General features: G+C 45.7%; 1 protein-coding gene across 1 annotated transcript; it reads left to right on the forward strand.

Moving 5' to 3' along the window:
• Window positions 1–546: 546 nt before the first annotated feature.
• Window positions 547–8,023, forward strand: PBDC1 (polysaccharide biosynthesis domain containing 1). The gene is made up of 6 exons (XM_040414848.1): window positions 547–630; window positions 3,026–3,091; window positions 3,220–3,279; window positions 4,243–4,383; window positions 4,463–4,574; window positions 7,648–8,023. The coding sequence occupies exons 1-6, from the start codon at window positions 592–594 to the stop codon at window positions 7,743–7,745; spliced, it is 516 nt and encodes a 171-aa protein (XP_040270782.1). The 5' UTR covers window positions 547–591; the 3' UTR covers window positions 7,746–8,023.
• The last annotated feature ends 7,080 nt before the right edge of the window (window positions 8,024–15,103 follow it).

Consider the following 15,103-nt stretch of genomic DNA (forward strand, 5'->3'; position numbering starts at 1 on the left):
CACCTTGTTCCGATCACCGCCTGCTGGGCAGCGGTAATCGGAAATACACATGATGTACCGTTACGTCATGTGTCCTTAATTACCGGGACAACATGCCGTACCAGTACGTCATGTGTCCTGAAGAGGTTAAGATGAAAAATGGCAGGGTCCATGGCTGCCCTGCTGGAATTATTCTAGAAACATCTAATGTTGCGCTAGTGCAGAGCTTTCCTCTCCATCTCCAACTACTCCCTGAAAAAACTCCATCTAAAATCTCCTCACATTCACTAACTAAACGCGAGCGTCATTCACGGCGCAGTACACATCGCGACAAAGTAAAAAGGCGGGAAACGGCTCTGCTCGTCACGTGGCTACCCCGTCTCCAGCTCATCTACAAACCTGCCCGGCTTCCATAGCAACCCCCATAACCCTGCGCTGTCATTGGCTGGAGTGTCTGCCGCCTCATAGCGGCGTGCCAATGGGCGGACGCTTTGTGCGCAGGCGCACGCAGGATTCTGTACTTACAGATGGCGGAACGAGCTTCATAATGATGGAAGAAGTGGGAGGGTGATCACTTCCGGGTGAGAGGGGAAAGACCAGAGGGTGTCAAACATGGCGTCTCCGGGAGAGTTGGGTGGCTTGGGTTCACTGGTGAGGATTTCATAGTAACGTCTTATTATAATGAAGGGGGCGGACGGACGTTTAATAGCTCTACTGCAGCCATACTGGTGTGACTGGGGGCACTGGTGGAGTTAGCTTTGTGACTCTTGGCCCCCATCACATGATCGTTATGAGGATCTATAGCAGTGCCTAGGACATGTCTTGGTTTTGTTGCATCTTCATGAGGGGTATGAGCCATAGTGTCCCATCATATCGCCTCTGTATGGTGCTGTATTATGGAGGTGCCCCTCCCCCAGTGCTTCTGGAAGGGGAGTGCTTCCATAATGTGGCATTTGCTGAAACGCGCCGCAGTCTTTCTTCTGATTGCTTAAGGCAGGGCCACACGGGAGGCGCCGTCATGGCCGAAAGCTGCCCCGCATGCCACGCTGGATACAGACGGATCACCCACAGAACGGGGCGGCCATTACAGCAGCCTCATCAGTTATCAGTTCCTGGAAGCTGTGGTCTGGAGATAATGGATATCTCTGGGGAGTGTTGTGACCGCCACCCATTGTGATGTCAATACAGAGGTGTTCTTTTGACATTGTAATCCTGCCTGTGATGATAATGTGATGACTGATGAGAGGTGATATGTGCAGAACAGGGAGTGTCAGTCTGTTATGAGGCTTGGTGGTCAGTGTACAAAAAATAAATATATTTTATAATAACACAACAAAAAAGCTAAAAAAAAACAATTATCGGATCTCGGATGTAATTGGCTCTAACGGATGTCAAACGTGCATAACTGACGCTCAGGATTTTATATATATATTTTTTCTTTATTCTGTTTTTCTGATCAGAAGAAGGGAAAAATAACGGTGATGTGACTTCAGCCTGTCGTTTAATAAGGAATTTTTATGTAATCTTCTTTATTAGAGGAATTTGTATTTTATTTATTCATTTTTATAGAAAAATAAACTGCTGTTAAGTTTTCCTTTTGCAGTCCCACCTAAATGAGCGTTGGGAAGGACAACCCATCGTCGGTAGGCGGCCTCTAGCCTCCCCTCCTACAGCTATATCCTTATCCAATATATAAAACTGACCTTCTATTGCTGTAGATTCGCGCCTTCCCGGTCCTATGTATACCGCCAGTGTACGTGCGCTCTGTATCGCCGGCACACTGACTAATGAGCCTCCAGGAGAGCCGCGCTCAGCCAGTGCTAGAAGGCAGGGAGAAGCCGTTCTCCAGTATATAGTCACATACACTGACAGGGAGACGGGGCAGAAGTGAAATCACAGTAATATAAAGTCAGTTTTATTTGCGCCTGTTAGGCTGGTTTCACACCAGCGAGTGTCACGCTCCCGACTCGCAAGCGCAGCTCCCGTCCTGACCTCCCAAGCACATAGCATTACAGTGATTTATGATGCTATGTAACCCTTACAGTTCTGGCATGTATTGGATAACACTGACAGCATTATGTCAGTTTTATCCAATACATTCCAGACCTCTACGGGTTACATAGCATCATAAATCAATGTAATGCTATGTGCTTGGGAGGTTAGGACGGGAGCTGCGCTTGCGAGTCGGGAGCGTGACACTCGCTGGTGTGAAGGCTAGAGGCAGCCGTCTGCAGTACTGGATTGCGCTGAAGAAGCGTTTTCCATAGCACTGGTTATTTAGGCAGGGTTCACGTATCTGGCACCGCCGGATCCCCATTCACTGTAATAGGATCCGGCTGCTTACCGGCGTATATGCCGCTCTTTCGGCTGGACAAACAATGCTGCATTTTTTTTTGTCCGTCCGGGGGGCCGGCATGTACACCGGATACAGTGAATGCCTGCAGTCTGTCTCCCCCCCCCCCCCCCCCAATGAAACAGACTGCCGGCATTAAGGACGCAGATGTGAACCCAGCCTTAGAGAGCAATGCTAAGAGAAAACCTCAGAGACAGTTTTTAAGTAGAAAAGTACAAATTCGCCTAATATATAAATTCCTTATCACTTGTCCTACACATTAGAAGAAAAAAAACCAAAGAAATGACATTCACACTTTAAGCAATAGGTCCTTTTCTGATGACGACCAGGGTTGTTGGGCTGAGCAGCCGCCTGCAGGTATTGACCCCACAGTGAAGTCCGGGGTATCTAGCTGAAAACCTCCAAAATCAGAGGCAGAGTCCACACGTGGATGGTATCTACATATGTAAGATTTTCTACCTCTGAACACGGCTGCAAGACACAGACTAGACTTGGAGCTTGTATGGATTTATATGAAGGCGCACCCCCCCCCCCCCCAAAAAAAAATTAAATAAATAAAAAATGATAGTGTGAACCTTAGTAATGCTCCAAAGAATTCTATTAGAATAAAGTACAAGCTCGTGGCAAAAATAGCGAACGCTATAGAATCCTCTTACAGCCACCATTTCTTTTCTCCCCCTTTTTGCTTTCTAGGGAGCGGCCGGAGCGCTGTCCGTGGCGGAGGCGTTGTCTCTTCCTGCAGAGTCGTACGGCAATGATGTAAGTGTGCCCTGCAAGATACCCCAGATAGTGACCACCGGAGAGATGCATAGGGATCTCTCTAGAGTCCCTCTGGTTTCCTCATGAACGGCTACATGATAGAGCAAGTACTGTGTTTTATTTTGCAGCCCAATGTGGAGATGATCTGGGCCATGAAGGCTTATCAGCATGCAGAGGTGTACTTCAATGTAAGTAGGGGCACTGGGTGTAGATCTTGTGATGCCAAGTGGTTTCCAGCAACTGGCATTGGTATGAAAATCACGACTGTTTAGTTGTCAGACCATAGGATAACTTGCCTAAGGGCATATTAAAGGGGCTGTTCCAAGTTTTGAAGTTATCCACAGGATAGTAGATCACTAACAGATTGGTGGGGTCTGACCGCTGGGACCACCACCGATCCTGAGAACGGGGGTCCTGTCCCCCCCCATCTAAAGGAGCGGCAGGTTGAGCATGCACCCCGCCACTCGATTCATTCTCTATGGGACAGCGCTGTACTTGCCTGGAGAAGGAATGGAACGGTAGGGTGCATGCTGAACCTGTCCCTCTATTAGAGGGGGAGGGGCGGGGGGACCCCTGTTCTCAGAATTGTGAGGGTCCCAGCTGTTGGGGGGCCCCCGCCGATCAGTTAGTTATCCCCTATCTAGTGATTAGGGGCATCAAAACTTTGTACAACCCCCTTTTACACAGCTGTATGTGCAACGTGTGTATTAGGCCTCATGCACACGGCCCTTGCCCAGCCGTGACCGTATTGCAGCCCGTGTGCACCCCACATCACGGATGCGGACCTATTCGCTTGAACGGGCCCGCAATCCGGAAGGTCGGTGCGGAACAGAGGCACGGAACCTCGCAGAAGGCTTTCGTGGGGTTTCTCTCCATGCCTCCACACTGCAAGAAAGTAGTGCATTCACTACTTCTTTTGCGGTGCGGATCGCGGACTCTATTCAAGTGAATGGGTCCGCGTGCAGTGGCCCTATGGTTTGCCCGGCCGGCACACGTTCGTGTGCATGAGGCCTAATCCACATTTCTTGCCAGAAACAGATAAAATTGGTTCCTGCGTTTGCCAAGACATATACAAAGGAAGCGTTATCCAAAATCCTGGCTGAGTTAACACGCCATTAAAGTCGTGCTCCGCTACTGTATTCTGTCCCCAGCTTATCTCCTCTGTTGACCCTCGCCTCCTAAAACTGACCAAGTTAGATGATGGGATCTACACGGCTTTCCGAGCAGAATTTCCAGATCTTCGTATTGATGTCATCGATCCTGAAGATCTGAAGTCTCCAGCAGCCAAAGAGGTAAATTTATACCCAAGGAGCTTCTGCTTGTCCCCTGCCGATCTCTGCAGGACACTGACTGTTTTATAAACCCCCACAGAAGTGGCGGCCTTTCTGCATGCAGTTTGAGAATCAGGTGGAAGATTTCAACTACGGAACCTTGTTAAGATTGGACAGCAGCAAGGAGTACGCGGAGGAGAATACCATCTTCTGTGAGTGTGTAGAAAGTAGCGCACCTAGTCACTGTCTCTGAGAAAGTGTCACCTTTTTACCCGTAGCTACATAGTATACTTCCTGTGAGACACCTTGGGTAAGTACATAACACCCTCAGGCCAGGCTGGCACTTTTGAAGTAGTGTTGACCTGGGGCCTCATACTGAGCATCTGTGGGACCCCCTCTCCTCACCATTAGTTGTGCTGAGAGGACTCTTAACGAGTCCGGTCTTCTTATAAAACGCATATGGCAGCTGCTCCTTTTGTGCCTGTGCACACAGTTGTATTATGGATCTATTACACAGCTCTGGACTCCTGTGGGCCCATACTATACCACTGTGTCTTGTAGCAGGAGGCACCTTTAGGGTACATTACAGAGCCATACTGTACCTGCATATGTCTCATGACAGGCGCCATATTACAGAGGTATGTCTCCTACAGCATGGCTTCTAGGAGAGAATACGGAGCCTCATGGAGGCGTCATACAGGGCCATGTAGTGTATAGCTCATGAGAACTAAGCAGGGCCTGATTCAGATCGTCGCGGTCACAACAATGACAACTCAGACGATTTTTTTATATGGAAGTAAGGTTCCATATGTCCTTGTAGGACATGGATCTGGTGAGCACCAGGTCCACGTTCCATGACACACGGACCAAAGTATTGCATTCTCTGCGGAGGTGTGGCTGTCTGAATCGGGTCTGGGAAACACGTTCTGTGTGATGGCTGCATTTCCCTGTACAGGACACTGCTTCTCTAAGGGCACTTTCACACTAGCGGTTTTCTTTTCCGGCATAGAGTTCCGTCCTAGGGGCTCAATACCGGAAAAGAACTGATCAGTTTTATCCCCATGCATTCTGAATGGAGAGCAATCCGTTCAGGACGTCTTCAGTTCAGTCACTGAACGGCGTTTTGGACGGAGGAAATACTGCAGCATGCATTAATGTACATTGAAATATATTAGTGCCGGATCCGTCCTTGCAATGTATTTGTAAGACGGATCCGTCTACAAATGTTGTCCGTTTGCATACAGATTGCCAGATCACTCTGCCGTAAGTGTGAAAGTAGTCCTAACCCAAACCCACAGCATCATAATGATCCGTGGTGCTGTCCGTTCCTGCCTGAGCGTGGGTGTACTGTACTCAAGGCATTATGTGCAAAATATAGTAACAAACGCCAGCTTCTGCTCGGACCTCCGGGGCACGGATGGTGCAGGACTGCACTCCCACAGCAATAAATGTAAGCGATTTCCAGCCACCGGTATTGGTAAAATCCATTCAACTTTATTTTTTCTCCATTAAAAGCAGTTACAAAAGATAAATATGAAACAGGCCTCACATCTCCCTGACGCGTTTCAGGTACACGCTTGTAGCACCCTTAGTCATAGAGTCACTAGATGACTACACCAGTCAGGTTTTATGGTAGAAAGGGGGGAAGAAGACACATCGACTGGGTGTGATTGGCATAGAGGAATACTAGCCACTTCCAAATTAACTCCTTGACCACCATAGGAAACTAGACTGTGTGTGAACAGGACCCTAAAGCAACATTACCAAACGAACACAAAAAACACCAAAGCATTACCTTACATAAAATTTAAAAACTTTGTGCGCTGTCACAACAATACACATGACAATCTACAAACATAAATTAATAATGTAAGATTAGATCTTGTCTTCTATTCAATCCATGGGGGACAAATGATTTAAGCTTGAATATCCACTACACCTGACTGGTGTAGTCATCCAGTGACTCTATGATTAAGGGTGCTACAAGCGTGTACCCGAAACCTGTTTCGTATTTATCTTTTGTAACTGCTTTTACAAAAGTTGAATGGACTTTACCAATACCGGTGGCTGGAAATCGCTTACATTCAAGGCATTACGTGAGTACAGTAGACACGCTCGCAGTATCGTAGATTATTATGATGCTGTGAGTTCAGGTTAAAGGGGTTTGGTCCAGAAAATGCAGCCATCACATGGAGCACGTTTCCCGGACTGAACATGCTAGCGTGAAATCAGCCTAAGGTTGTTATCCAGTTCTTTCCATGCACATTTGGTACTGCTATAATTCTGTCCGTTCTGGTTTATAATCGGGGTCTGCACTTGGCATCTGTATTGTACTGCTAGGAATCAGTCACATGTAAATGTTATTCATCATATGCATGTAGCAGATCTGACCAGGGACATTTTAATATGGGCTATTCTAACATTTTTGGAGGCACATATGCAAACTGTTGTAATTCCTACACAGTTTACCTGATTTGGATGTAAATACCCTCAAATTAAAGCTGACAGTCTGCAGGTAAAGCACATCTTGTTCGTTTCATTTCAAATCCATTGTGGTGGTGTATAGAGCCAAAAATGTTAGAATTGTGTCCATGTCCCAATATTTATGGACCTGACTGTACATAGGACTGCAAGTTGCCCTAATGCTTAACTTAAAAACATGGAGAATTGTTTTAACACTTTTTGGCTCCCTTGTCCTTGGGCCAAAAAGTGTTAAAAAGCTGTAGAAATCCCTTTAAATGAGTTTAGCACATCTCACACCCTGGTGGCATAGCATTAGATGGGCGAGGAGAGCTCACCACGCATGTGCAGTGTGCTCTCAAATCACTTCTATAGGAGTTCCGGAAATAGCCCCAATGTGAACGAGTGGCCACCGTCCATTCACCTCTATGGGAGTTCTGCTCACTCTTGTGAGGTGCACCCTCGTTTACTTTGGGGGGCCCCATCTATCTGACATTGGAGGCATATCTTAGTGGTATGCCACCAATGTGTAAGATGGGACAACCCCTACTCAATTTCTGTAGGATGTGACTGTCCTAGTAGAGGTTATATATGAAACTCCATCAGTAGTAATGCAGCTGCTTCAAAGGTGATTACTGAATTATTACATAAATGTTCCTCAACCTATAACCCCCATCATGCCCTGACAGCTGGAGAGACACAGGTTAGAGGTGACTGTTTTACATGACTACTGCCCTCAGCATCCATTACATTCCTGTATATGTTGTAATGTGCTTGACGTACCTGCTGACATCTCCGTTTTTTTTCCTCGTCTTTGCCTTCCAGCTACCCGAATCCAATTTTTTGCTATAGAAATTGCACGGAACAGAGAAGGATGTAACGCCGTCATTTACAATCACAGACTAAAAGAAGCTGCAAAGTAACAGCACGAGGGTGGTATACGGCGGCAGCCGGGGGACGTCTACATGTTGTGTTGCTCAGCTGGATGACAATACCAGTTACCAAACAATTCAAATTTTATTTTCTGCAGTTTCCACTATACACTCATTTTGGCAAACAGTAAAATACCCAAAAGTCATTGCTGCCACCAGACCTTTTTTTTTTTTAAACCGCCTCAGTCTTCACAAAGTGCTATCTAAGAGTATTCGGACAGCTGGTTTTTCTTCTAATTTTAATAAATTGAATGTATATTTACAGTTTTCCCATGGATTGGCTTGTCTTTATAGTTGCCTCACTCCTGGACGAATCTCCACAACTGGACGGTAAATTTTAGCAATTTCAAAACTACATTTTTTTGATTCGCGCATGCATCCCTGAAAACATGACAGCTGGAGATGAGCGAATTTCATATTTTGACATTTGTTTACGCTTCATTTGGTGGCAAAAGCCGAATCGCGTTATGGATTCAGTTACTATGGACCATAACGCAATTCTATGACAGACTGCCCTTAGAGGCATTCAGTTATTCATTCCATCATAATAGAAGGCTATGGGTTGCAAAACGGATCCGTCCTGTTTCCATTATGCAGGAGAGAACTCAGGATCAGGAGAGGACTCCCCTGCGTAACATAGAGTCCTCTTCTGCATAACGGAAACGGGACGGATCCGTTTTGCAGCCCATAGCCTTCTATTATGACGGAATGAATAACAAAATTCCTCTAAAGACATTCCGTCATAGAATTGCGTTATGGATTCCGTTACCACGGACCATAACAAAATTCTGCTTTTACCACCAAACTAAGCGTGAACGAATTTCATAAGCGGAAATTCGCTCATCTCTAATGACAACCATGTTTTGCCATCAAGGAGGTTGTCGCTTCCCTCCCCCAGACAGACTCGAAGGAGAGCGGAGTGGAGTTTGTGGAATACAATCTTACAGATGAAGACAGAACATGGACGGTTTTGTACAGATTATGTCTTTTTGTTCATATTGTTTTCAGATCTAGGTAAAGATGGATCCATATGACAGTAAAACTTAGTGGGGCAGAATTACAAAACTGTCTAAAGTAAAAACCGTTGCCTGGAGCAGCCATTGGTTGCTATAGGCAAGTCTTTTTTCTCCTCCATTGCACAGAACTGACAGATCCAGTTCACACTACATTGTTTTTTGTAGCAAAAATAAAGTTAGCCTAAGTTCCCATCTCTGAACGTTTCTGGCAGAGAACAGCCTGCCGGTGTTCACCGGATCCGGCACCGCCAGATCTCTATTGGCTGCTTTCCGGCATAAATCTAACAGACATGTGAACGTAGCCTTAGGGTTAAGTAGAAGATGTATGAAAACTCAGTGGTGCCCATAGCACAGCTTGCATGTTTGAAGACTATGGATAGAAAAGTGTTTTTTGTTTTTTTTAGCCCCTTTTTATGAATGATCCCCAATGTCTTCTTGGCATCCTATTTATTTCTTTAGGATTTACAGTTTATTTTTGCTACCAAAAATAAATAAATTAGGCATACCGAAACTGCACAATGTGAATAAGGTCTCTGATCTGGATATCTGTGGAGCAATCTACACTCTGTATTATTCCTTCTATACTCATTCAATAGAATTGTATCTGAAAAGAGCAAACTTTGTAAATCCAATATCCAGTTACCCGAACCTGTTTTGCCCTCCTCCAGATTTGCAGGGTGGCAAATCCACAAGGTATTACCAGTAGTAGAGGAGACCTATACACATCTCATCCATGAGCTGCGGGGGTAAAGAATCCATGCGGTGCAGACCTTAATAATGTCAATTTGTGTGAATGTAACCATAGCCCTGTGTTCAGTGTATATGCTTAAAGAGGTTGTGTCACCTCAAACACTGGTAGCCTGGTGCTATGATATGACACCATTTCAGATAGATGCGGTACCTTACCCATCTCTCGAACGGAACACCCAAACAGATGAAAAGCACCCGGCACGTGCGCGGCCACACTCCATTCATTTCAATGGAAGTGCCGAAAATAGTCAAGCAGTGCTCGGCTATTTTCAGAAGTCTCCTAGAAATGGGGAACCGCATGAGAATGGCCACTACTTCTATGGAGCTGCTGGAAATAGCAGAGCCAGCAGCTAATTTCAGCACTCCCATAGAAATGAATGGAGGGCGGCTGCACATTCACTGTGTGCACTTTATCAGCTCCATTCTAGAGATACAGTGCCCGCATTGTTGGCGCATCCTAGCCCTATGACATCAATGTTTGAGGTGAGACATCCCCCTTTAATGTATTCATAGGCCCCTTGCAGATGAGCGTTTGTCACGCTACGGGTTGGCAGCGCAGCTCCCGTCCTGACCTCCCAGCGCTGACGGGGGTCGCATAGCATTATATTGATTTATGATGCTATGTAACCCTTAGGCCCCTTTTACACGAGCGAGTTTTCTGTGCGGGTGCAATGCGTGACGTGAACGCATAGCACCCACACTGAATCCTGACCCATTCATTTCACACGAGCGTGACGGATTAGGTCCAGATGCGTTCAGGGAAACTCGCACCATTTTTTGCAAGCAGGTTCAGTCAGTTTTGTCTCCGCTTTGGTTTCCATTTTTTCCGCGCAAGTGCAATGCTTTTTGATGCGTTTTTCACGTGCGTGATAAAAAAAATCTGAAGGTTTACAAACATCATCTCTTAGCAACCATCAGCGCTTGCGGATGCAATGCGTTTTTCACTGAAGCCCATGTACACAAACCCATTGAAATGAATGGGTCAGGATTCAGTGCGGGTGCTATGCGTTCACGTCACACATTACACCCGCACAGAAAACTCGCTCGTGTGAAAGGGGCCTTACAGTTCTAGAATGTACTGGATAACACTGACATAATGCTGCCAGGGTTATCCAATATATTCCGATTTTTCCGCACGAGTGCAAAACATTGTAATGCGTTTTGCACTCGCGTGAGAAAAATTGCGCGTGTTTGGTACCCGAACTTCTTCACAGAAGTTCGGGCTTGGGATCGGTGTTCTGTAAATAGTATTATTTTCCCTTATAACATGGTTATAAGGGAAAATAATAGCATTCTGAATACAGAATGCATAGTAAAAACAGCGCTGGAGGGGTTAAAAAAATAAATAAAAAAATTTAACTCCCCTTAATCGCGTAGCCCGGCCTCTGCTTCTGTCCCCTTTACTGAATAGGACCTGTGGTGAGCATTAATTATAGTTCAAGGACCTGTGATGACGTCATTCCGGTCATCACATGATCTTTTATCATGGTGAATGGTCATGTGACGTACCATGTGATGACCGGAGTGACGTCATCACAGGTCCTTGAACTATAATTAATGCTCACCACAGGTCCTATTCAGTAAAGGGGACAGAAGCAGATGCCGGGCTACGCGATCAAGTGGATTAAGGCAAGTTAAAGTTTTTTTTTTTAACCCCTCCAGCGCTGTTTTACTATGCATTCTGTATTCAGAATGCTATTATTTTCCCTTTATAACCTTGTTATAAGGGAAAATAATAATGATCGGGTCTCCGTCCCGATCGTCTCCTAGCAACCATGCGTGAAAATCGCACCGCATCCGCACTTGCTTGCGATTTTCACGCAACCCCATTCATTTCTATGGGGTTTGCGTTACGTGAAAAACGCACAAAGAGGAGCATGCTGCGATTTTCATGCAACGCACAAGTGATGCGTGAAAATCACCGCTCATGTGAACAGCCCCATAGAAATGAATGGGTCAGGATTCCGTGCGGATGCAATGCGTTCACCTCCCGCAACGCATCCGCGCGGAAAACTCGCTCGTGTGAAAGGGGCCTAAGGGTAACAGCATCATAAATCATTATAATGCTATGTGACCCCGTCAGGCCGGGAGCTGCGCTGTGGAATCGCAACGTGACAAACGCTCATCTGCAAGGGGCCATAGGGTTATATTCTCCTGACAAGGGTGCCCTTTAAAACTGTGTCAGGGAAGTATATTCTTGGGTTGATAGAAACCAGTGGCATATATTAAAGCCTCCCATCAAACGTATACCTTAGACAATACTTCCAATGTGTACGTTTGATGTAAACAGGACCCTATACATCAGGCATGCCCAACCTGCGGCCCTCCAGCTGTTGCAAAACTACAACTCCCAGCATGCCCGGACAGCCTACAGCATGGCATGGTGGGAATTGTAGTTTTACAACATCTGGGAGGGCCGCAGGTTGAGCATCCCTGCTAAATATAATATGTAACATCCAGGCGGCTGTTGTCCTCTAATGTTGATACTCCATCATGAGTATAATAAGGTAAGACCATTATTTTCTACTGCAGATGGGTAACTGTAAGTGTCCATACCCCATTTTTGATGTTGGGTATAAAGGCTCATGCACGTGACCAGGCTGGGAGACACGGTATCCATGTCTGCTTCCTCTCCGGTAGTGTTGAGCGAATCAAGCTTGGGATCCTAGATCCGAAGTCGATTTGGTCAAAACTTCGGTTTAATGCTGTACGATGATCCGTCTCCGTACAGCATCAAAATGTATGGGCTCCGGTATTTGATTATTGACCTTTAAAAACCATTTTAAAACAGGTATCTGAAGTTGGCTTTGGATCCCAGTTTTAAAATGGTTTTTAGGGTTGAAAAATCAAATCCCGAAGTCCCGCAAGACTTCAGGAATAACAAATGTTCCTCCTTGGAGCCCATACATTTGAATGCTGTACAGAGACGGATCTCCGTATAGCATTAAATCGAAGTTTTCAGCGAATCGACTTCAGATCTAGGATCCAAAGCTCACTACTCTCCAGAGCCGGCCGCAGCTCCCCTGACCCAAACTGGCTGCTCCATCTGTGGGGCTATTGCTGTGCACTCACACAGTAACAGTCCTGTAATCAGACTGGACCATACATTACTATGCTAGTAGCCGTGGCTGCCACATGGACCAGATTTCCCCGACCAGTCGTGTGCAGACCTAAGTTGGCCACTGTGGTAACCAGCTCCGTCCACAGATATCGATGGCCCGTATCCTGAGAATAAAAGTACCGGCCAACCCCTTTAACTAGCACTTCTTCAGGTACACTTTTGCTTATACTTTAACTGCGTTAAATGGATAAGTATTCTAGTATCATATACTGAAGTATGGCAGAAGCCTAGTATTAACACAACGACTATCGACAGCTCATCCACTATATAACGTATCATTTATACTTAATAGGAACTAGTAGAAATGCTGACACAAACTGGTTCCTATATCCTTTACACTTCATATAACTCTGCTGATTGTTAAAGGGATCCCTGACTATCCCCTTATACATATAGAAAAACATGGCAGCTCAAGTGACACCCAGAACAAGGCGGCCCCTGTAATTTGTCTACTACCTTCCGTGGTGGTCTTCAGGATGGCCATACCAGTCCTGCTCAGAGTCCGCTCTCCTACCAGGTCTATTTTAATATAAAGACTTGTATCCCCCATAAAATAACAATTCTGGAACAGAGTGCTGTTCTTTTATTACTCCTAGAAATGTATAATATTAAATGAATAACTGGGGGCTACCAGTACTGCCTGTGTCTGATGGGGTAGGAACACCCATTTATCAGTTTATTCATAAATATTCAGGAGGAATAACAGAGGAACAGAAGAGTTCTAAGAATACGTGCTCCCGAATTATTACATGGGAGAGGAGACGGCTCCTGTATATCCCATAAGTGCTATAAGAAGGGGCCTATGTCTTCCACGTGCCCAGATACCTAAGAGGTGCTTGTTCTCCAGCTGTGACAAGTATTCACATCCCAGGATGCTGGGAGTTGTAGTTGGAGACCTCTGGTATATAGTGTGTCCACAGTCCCCCTGTCGGACATACCCCTATAGTGACAGCCCCATTTCTGGCCAAGAAGCCATTTCCGTGTTCCTCCGTAAGAGACGCCGACACCTTGACTGAAAATTGGACTACAGGCAGAGGATGTCGATTTTGGGGCATGTTATAAGAGATAACCCCCAACATTGTCTGTGGAACCTGAAGACTGTAAGGCCAGCTCTAAACGGGGATGATGAGGACAGGCAGGTCCGTCACAGCAAATGAAAAGGGTCTGATGTGTCCATGATCTCCACAGCTTTAGGGGTACGTTCACATGGCTTTTCTACAGGAAATATTTGAGGCTGACCCTGCTGCGAATTTGCACTTTGAACTGAAAATGATTATAAATCTGCAGAGAAAACATAAATTGTAGGACGGTGACAGGAATTTCCATTGAATTCAATGGGAGTCGGGATTCCCAGCTGAAAATGCTGCCATGTGGACAAACCCAAGGCGGTTTTTCTGCAGTCCGATGCCACCTCATCTACTCTGTAGTTAAAGACACACTGCATCTAAAAGGGAATCATTTATCAAGACCCCACCACTAGGCCTGTGACGGCTAACCTCCGGCACTCCAGCTGTGGAAAAAGTACAACTCCCAAGATGCACACTTGCTTGGCTGTTCTCAGTACTCCGTAGTGATGAATGGAGCATGCTGGGAGTCGTAGTTTTACCACAGCTGGAGTGCCGGAGGTTAGCCGTCACTGCAATGGGAGGATGCGCTTCATTTATGACAAGGCTCGATGCCTCATGATAAATTAAGCACATCCTCTTTCAGTCTGTGCTCTTGTAATGAAATATATGCCAGTTTGTAGATTCTGGTGTAAGAAAGTGGGGGGGGGGAAGAGAGCGTAGTAAATGACCCCCAAAGTGTTTTGGGCTATGTTATTTCTTTAAAATGCAGCAGGCTATACGGATGTTTTTTTTCCACCCATAGGAGAGAAAAAGTGCATGAATAAAGTGTCTGGCAGCGGCGCTCTCAATACAGAATGCTTAGTAGGTGATCAATTGAGGGTTAAAAATAAAAATAAAAAAATTAACTCACCTTCTCCTCTTGTTCGCGTAGTTCCCGGTCTCTTCTTTACTTCTTAAAAGATGAACTACCGGCTAGGACCTGTGGCAACGTCAGATCACATGCTCCATCACCACGGTGATGGACCATGTGATCTGACGTCACCACAGGTCCTTTAGCCCACAGCTCATCATTAAAGAAGTAAAGAAGAGACCGGGAACTATGCGAACAAGAGGAGAAGGTGAGTTCATTTTTTTTTTTTTTTAACCCTCAATTGATCACCTACTAAGCATTCTGTATTCAGAATGCTATTATTTTAACCATGTTATAAGGGAAAATAATACAATCTACAGAACACCGATCCCAAGCACGAACTTCTGTGAAGAAGTTCAGGTTTGGGTACCAAACATGCGTGATTTTTCTCACGCGAGTGCAAAACACATTACAATGTTTTGCACTCGCGCGGAAAAATCGCGGGTGCTCCCGCAACGCACCCGCACATTTTCCCGCCACGCCCG

The sequence above is a fragment of the Bufo bufo genome, chromosome 1 (genome assembly GCF_905171765.1).
Source record: "Bufo bufo chromosome 1, aBufBuf1.1, whole genome shotgun sequence".
Taxonomy (NCBI): Eukaryota; Metazoa; Chordata; class Amphibia; order Anura; family Bufonidae; genus Bufo; species Bufo bufo.

Coding starts and splice junctions, on each gene's coding strand:
- PBDC1 (XM_040414848.1), top strand. CDS start 592: ATGGCGTCTCCGGGAGAGTTGGGTGGCTTGGGTTCACTG. Junction 631..3,025: donor TGGGTGGCTTGGGTTCACTG/GTGAGGATTTCA, acceptor TTTGCTTTCTAG/GGAGCGGCCGGAGCGCTGTC. Junction 3,092..3,219: donor CAGAGTCGTACGGCAATGAT/GTAAGTGTGCCC, acceptor TTTATTTTGCAG/CCCAATGTGGAGATGATCTG.